General features: G+C 47.1%; 1 protein-coding gene across 1 annotated transcript; it reads right to left on the bottom strand.

The window, feature by feature from the left end:
* Positions 1-987: 987 nt before the first annotated feature.
* PHF23 (PHD finger protein 23) lies at positions 988-4,157 on the bottom strand (the record flags this gene model as incomplete). Its single annotated transcript, XM_042473923.1, has 2 exons — positions 988-2,606; positions 3,428-4,157. Coding segments are annotated over 2 exons (972 nt in total), but the record flags the coding sequence as incomplete, so codon positions are not given.
* Positions 4,158-7,073: the final 2,916 nt, after the last annotated feature.

Below are 7,073 nucleotides of genomic sequence, written 5' to 3'. Positions count from 1 at the left end.
AGAGAAATAACCCTTCCCTGGCTCAAGGCCTATGGAATTCTGGGAGTTGGAGTTTGTTGTGGGCCCAGAGCGGAGCGGAGCTTAAGGAAGGAATGCCCCACAACATACTCCCAACTCCCAGAATTCCATAGGCCTTGAGCCAGAAAGAGTTAAAGCGGTACCAAACCGAGGTACAGTATTTCTCCAGTGTGGATTCAGCCTCCATTTTGGACCACAGACGCAGCTTTGGCTCATTTCCTGAGATGCCTGAAATTCACTTCTAAATTGCCATGGCCCCAAACCCTAGGGAATCCTGGGCATTGTGCTTTGTTGTAGTGCAGCCTAGTGGTTTCAGCTTTGGATTATGACCCTGGAGACCAAGGTTCAAATCCCAGTTCGGCCACAAAACTCACTGGGCAACTGTGGGCAAGTCACGCTCTCTCAGCCTCAGAGGCTGGCAATGGCAAACCTCCTCTGAACAGGCCTTGGCACAAAAACCTGCGATACACTCGCCTTTGGGTCACCATCAGTTGACACACAACAACAGCATGGCACCAGAGCTCTCAAAGGGGCAAAGTAGCTCACAGAAGCGCACTTCCCAGGATCCCACAGCATGGAGCTATGGCAGTGTCAAACTGGATCATTACTGCGCTGTGGACCACTTCCTCAGAGGCAAGGAGTGAATGGGACACCTGTAATTTATCTATTTGTGTATAAGTGCCAGCGAGGCGTAGTAGTTTGAGCGCTGGACTATGACTCTAATGACCAGGTTTCGAATTCCATGGCTCTGCCATGGAAACCCACTGGGTGACTTGGAGCAAGTCACACTCTCTCAGCCTCAGGGGAAGGCAATGGCAAACCTCATCTGCCCATCTCTTGCCAAGAAAGCCCCATGATCGCCTTTGGGCCACCGTAGGTCAGAAACGACCTGAAGGCATACAACAACAGCAGCCACGCTGACCTCTCTCAAACATGAATGAAGATCGTAGCCTTCTGTACAAACGCCAAAAGGGTCCACATCTTTTATTTACATTCAGAAAACTCTTGCCATGTACACAGTTGCAAATATTAAAACAAAACCAAAATAAAAATAAAAATGGGGGGGGGGACGGTTAAGAGGGGGACATTCCTCCCCAAAAAACCAAAACGAAACTCCAATTCAATCTGCCCCCTCCCTGCAAAAATAAAACTCATCAAACAGAACTAACCTCAACCTGGGAGCAGGGACATGTGGGATTTGCACCAGGTTGTAACTTCTGGGAGAGCCAGGAACCCTTGCAGGGAACGAATGGGGTGGCTGGTTGTTTCCAAGTTTTAAAGTGGGATTAAGGAGGACTTTAATAGCGGCTGCTATTGCTATCTAGCCCCCCCCCCCCAAATTTGGAAACCCATTGCTCCATCCCTTTTCAGCAGGAGCTTCAGAAACAATTTGTGAATAAGTTGTCCTTTTTCAAAATTATGGACGCCAGCAAAATCAAAATGGCTTTTTCCCTGACTGGTTTCATCACATCCAAAACATCTTTCATTGTTGTTGTTTGGGGGGGGGGGGGGCTTCTTCTCTAGCTGTCTTCTCCCCTCTCTCAAAAACAGTTAAAATATGTATTATTAATTTTACTGGGGGTCAGGGGGAAAAAATCCAACTCCCCCTCTAAAACCCCCAAAGCTTAACGAAACTAAAAGTAATTTTGCATCCACTTCTTGGGCAGGAGCCTGAGGCCCTGCGGGAGACACAGGCCGCCTCCCTGGCTGGGCCTGAACAAAGGGGCAGAATCTGAAACATAAAGAAAATCTTTCCAACTGGGGGAAACAAGGAGGAGACATTGGCTTTCTGTCTATTTACAGGTGAATGAATGTCTCTGGGGCAAGAAGAGGATGGAGGGGGGTGGGAGAGAGAGCCAGAATTGGAGTCGGAGACCCTTGTGCCCCTTCTCTTCGTCATTATCCTCCTCTGTCGTCCCCCCGCAGCGCTTTCTAGAACTGTCTAGGAGGTTCTTTTTGTTGCCTCCTCTTCCTCCTCCCAAGGCGTCCATTTCTGCCTCTGCCTGAGAAGCCACTCTCCTTCACAGAACGTGGGAGCTGGACTAGGAGAAACTCCGCAAAGAAAGGGGGTGCGTGTGCGTGTCTGAGGCAAGGGGCTTGTAATCACCAGCCAAAAACCAGTGGCTTCTGCAGAGGCAGCCAACTCGCTTGCCTCCCACCTTCAAGGTATTTGGGGGGCCTCAACACCCCAAATGTCCCAAGCACCTTCCTTTTCTGCCTCCAAGCCACCCAAGTCTCATTTCGGATACCAATCCAGAGCAGACCACCTACTCTGGCCAGTCTTTTGCTGCTCTGGGGTGGGTGCCCAGCACAGATCCATCCCCCCTCCTCCCTTCTCCTCCGGTGCTAGGGCTCCCCGCTCCCCCTGGAAGCGACGGCGGCGGCTGCGCTGGGAACCACTGGCAGCAGAGGGTGCTTTCGGGAGCCATCTTTACACTTCTGGCAGTAGAAGATGTCAGGGACATTGGTCTTCTTGATTTTGGCGCAGGAGAGATGGATCCAGGTGCCGCACTGGTTGCACTCAATCATGGGCCGACCGGCAAATGGCTTCTGGCAGTAGCAAGTGATGAGGTCCCAGGAGTCATCCCCTGGACAGGAGGAAGGAGAGTTAGACCCACACGGGACAAAATCAAAGGATGGCAATGTGCCACAAACCACAATTCAAGAAGGATACAGACAAACTGGAATGTGTCCAGAGAAAGGCAAGCAAAGGTGTGGGTTCAGGCACCAATTTGCTGCCCCAGATGTCTCCAGGAGCCATATAAATAGCCCCCAAACCTATGCTGTTTTGCTGATCTTAAAGGAACCTCATGTTCTAATGAATTCGGTTGCAATGTCTATAGATAAGTGAACTTTTGCACATTTTTATGACTTATAAGCCACCCTGTGGGCAAGATATGAAATAAATAATACTGTGGGCCCTTGGTGCCCACTGCGGTTTGGTTCCAGAAACCCAAATATCAGTGGATGCTCAAGTCCCATTAAGTAAAATGGTGTCCCTTATATAAAGTGATGAAATCAAGCTTTGCTTTTTGGATTTTTAAAAAAATATTTTCAAGCCATGAATGGCTGAATCTGTGGATACAGAAGGCCAACTGTACAATGTCACTAACAAACAAAAGTAAGTGGCCAGAAGTAAATTTCTAGTTGTGTTTTTTCTGAGGGTAAGAGCTGTTTGACAGTGGAACATACTGGCTCAAACAGCAGTGGAGTCTATGACAGAAATCTACTAGTGGTTACTGGCTAGGAAAGCTGGGCTGTCCTGCTACTGTTGGAGCTAACAGAGTATTGTAATGGGTTACTGAAAAATAACCCAGAAGAGACATGGGGTGCTATGACTCCAGTCTCCCACCTGGGATCTTCCAGCCACCTTCAACTACTAGGCCCAGAACCACCACACCCGCCTCACCTGATTCCACCATGATGTCCTCGTCCATCACCCTCATCTCGCCTTCGCTGGAGCTGCCTTCCCCATCCTGGCTGGTCTCCGTACTGATGCCCTCCTTCCCTTCTGTGTCCTCCAGCTTAATGGGGAAACTGGCAGCCAGAAGCTCCGGGGAAGCCTGGACAGAGACCAGCGCTGTTGCTGCCGCCCCCTGCTCCCCTCCCTGCCGCAGGGGTACCGATCCCACTGCTGTGAGAACACCCCCTTCCTCCTCCTCAGAGTCCGTCTCGCTTAGGGAAGCCTTGTGCTTCTTCTCGCACCGCTCTGCCTTTTTCAACTTCCGCTTCTTGCTCTTTTTGATGCGTGAACGCTTCTCACCGATGGGGTCACTGCCTCGGTTCCGTTTGGCACCCCCAGCCTCCAAGGCGGACTTCCGATTCCGCTTGTCCTTCTTCTTGTCCAGGGCCCCCTTGGGCCCTGCCAGCGGAGGTGGCAGCGGGTGCTTGCTCACAGGGTCCAAGTCAAAAAGGGAGTCCTTGAGTTTCATTTTCTCCAGCAGCGAGCTGTCGGACTTGAGGCGGCGGAAAGCAGCTTTCTTCTTCGAGGACTTAGCCTTCTTCACAAAGGTCTCAATAGTGTGCAGGTCTGAGTGGGTGGATTCCCAGCCGTCACTGTCCACCACACTCTCTGGGCGGATGGGAGAGTTGGAGCCAGAAGGCGTCCAGTCATTCTCCTGGTGGGTGGAAGGGAGAGAAGGTTAACACTTGGGGTCAACAACATAAGACAAAGAGAGAGAAAAAGAGACACAGAGACAGAGAGAGAGAAAGAGAGAGAAATTTATAAATGAGTCATACATACATATTTATTTTATTAAAATATTCATATTCTTATTATCATCATCATCATCATCATCATCCTTCTCTCTCCTTTCCCTAGTCTGATACTCCAGGTGGCTTACCACAGTTAAAAGAGACATAGCTAAAAATGTATACCGAAGACAAAAGTGAAAAATTAAACTGGCCCCTCCAACAGACGTCATGACATAGGAAGATTATGCCTTAGAATCATAGAGTTGGAAAGGACCGCAAGGGCCATCCAGTCCAAGCCCCTTCTGCCATGCAGGAAATCTCAATCAAAGCATCCCCAACAGATAGCCATCCAGCCTCTGTTTGAAGCCATCTAAGGAAGGAGACTCCATTACACACTGAGGAAGGAGTGTGTTCCACTGTCAGACAGCCCTTACTGTCAGGAAGTTCCTCCTAATGTTGAGCTGGAATGTCTTTTCCTGCAGTTTGCATCCATTGTTCCGCATTCTATTCTCTGGAGCAGCAGAAAACAAGCTTGCTCCCTCCTCAATATGACACCCCTTCAAATATTTAAACAGGGCTATCATATCACCCCTTAACCTTCTCTTCTCCAGGCTAAACATCCCCAGCTCCCTAATTCGTTCATCATAGGACTTCATGGTTTCCAGACTCTTTACCATTTTAGTTGCCCTCCTTTGGATACACTCCAATTTCTCCACATCCTTTTTGAATTGTGGTGCCCAGAACTGGGCACAGTATTCCAGGTGGGGCCTAACCAGAACAGAATAGAGTGGCACTATCACTTCCCTTGATCTAGACAATATACTTCTATTGATGCAGTCTAAAATCACATTGGCCTTGTTAGCTGCCGCATCGCACTGTTGACTCATGTTCGACTTGTGGTCTACTTGGACTCCTAGATCCCTTTCACACGTAGTTTCATTCAGCCAGTATAATCAGAAACTTCATAATTTAACGTTTTTAAATGGTTTTATGTGCTTTAATTTTATTTTGTCTTGACCCTTGGGGAGAGGAGGGTAAGAAATAAAATGTGGTATTGTTATTATCATTACTACAACACTAGAATATAAAGATATATAAATGTCCGGTTGTAATTTACAGTGGAGTTTGTCTTCTGTCTGAAACGATGGGCTAACTCTGGGTCACAATCCTGTGACACAAATCCATGTAAAAGGATATCCTTGCGCAGGCAAGGCAATCATGGGGGGACGTCGTTCTATGCCTCATTTCTAAAGTGAGGTGGGCAAAGGACACTGTAGTCTTGAATTACCTGAACACAGAAAGTTACAGACCCCCATCAATATTGAGCTCTTTGAACACTAGACTGGATAATCTCAGAGAGTTGTAGGCTATAATGGAGTGCCTTAAAATTCTCAAACAAACTTTAAAGTAAGTCTCTTTGCCTAATGAGGAACACAGCCAGATTTTGTTGTTGTTGTTATATGCCTCCAAGTCATTTCCAATTTACGTTGACCCTATGGCAAACCTATCACAGGGTTTTCTAGGGCTGAGAGTGTGTGACTTGCCCAAAGTCACTGAGTGGGTTTCCACAATTAGGCTCCTCCTAATTCACAAAAATCGCAGAGACTTTTCTGACTGAATAGAAAATGGAGGGGGAGAAGGAAGGAAAATAGAAAATGGAATCAGGAAGGGAGAACAAGAGGAAAGGAGGGAGCTAAAGATAAGAAAAATTGGAGCTATCTTGCCAGGAAACGTATGACTAATGTTCTAATACTCTATAGCAATACAACAATATGAAGACCGAAAGGAAATAAGAATTCATATTTAAGTTTTGCAGCTACTCTTCCTCTCTCTCAAGAAATAGCCCATTCCCTTCTTAGGCTCCAATGCCTGACGACACAAAAAGTTAGTTCTCACTGCAAACTAAAAGCATCCAGATGCATTTAGTAAGAATAAACCTTGCCTGACTGAGTAACCAAATCAGAACTAAAATCTGTTGTATAGAATTGAGGGAAATTGAACAGCATGATTGCCAAACAAACTAAAATTTCAGGTATGCAAACTGACATCCACTGTCCCTTTTGAAATACAAAAGACGGCCATAAATGATGCCTAATTCCTAATGAAGGAACTAACAAAGCTGAGATTTGTTTCAGAATTTGACTGTCTTCTATTGTATTGCATTGCAAAGTTTTAAACAATATATTTTTATCTTCTGAGCCGCTTTGGGTCCCGATCTCAGAGAAAGGTGGCATAGAAAGGAAATAAGTAAAATAATAAATAACCCCCCCCCCCTGAAAATCCCAAAGGTTTGGGGACAGAAAGCGTTTAGTCTCAGAAACATCATTCAATCCTGTTTGGCATGATCCAGAGGCTGAAGCCGGGCATTTAAAAAACAGACTGTCAATGTTAAACCCTTGGGAGCAGGTTCGAATTCAGTCCCAAGCCAGCCAGGCTCAAAATACAGACTGAGGAAGCAAGAACTACAGTTCCCGACATGCGTTTCAGGAAGCCGCCAGACTTGTGCGCTGTAACCAGTCAGGACATGTCTGCCCCCTGGCTTCCAGAACAGTTGCCTACACTTCCCAGCATGCATAGCGCCTCTGGTCTCTCAGCAAAATGGCCGCTCATGGGAGCACTGTGGGAATTGTAGTTTATGTGAGCACTGGCTGCAGAAAGGTTTGAGCTGTTGTGACAAGCAGGGCTTGTGCAAAACAAAGCCAAAAACGGGAGAGGAAGGGAATCCCTGGGCAAGAAGAGAAACCCCAAACTGGGAGAAGCTGCTTAGAGCACAAGAAATCAATCTTTGCAAACAGTTTGTTAAAAGTGCCAAATGGGTTGCTATTACACAACAAATTACTCAGCATGCGTTTGAAAAGTCA

Source organism: Sceloporus undulatus, chromosome 6 (assembly GCF_019175285.1).
Source record: "Sceloporus undulatus isolate JIND9_A2432 ecotype Alabama chromosome 6, SceUnd_v1.1, whole genome shotgun sequence".
Taxonomy (NCBI): domain Eukaryota; kingdom Metazoa; phylum Chordata; class Lepidosauria; order Squamata; family Phrynosomatidae; genus Sceloporus; species Sceloporus undulatus.
This window is presented reverse-complemented; position numbering and strand designations above follow the sequence as displayed.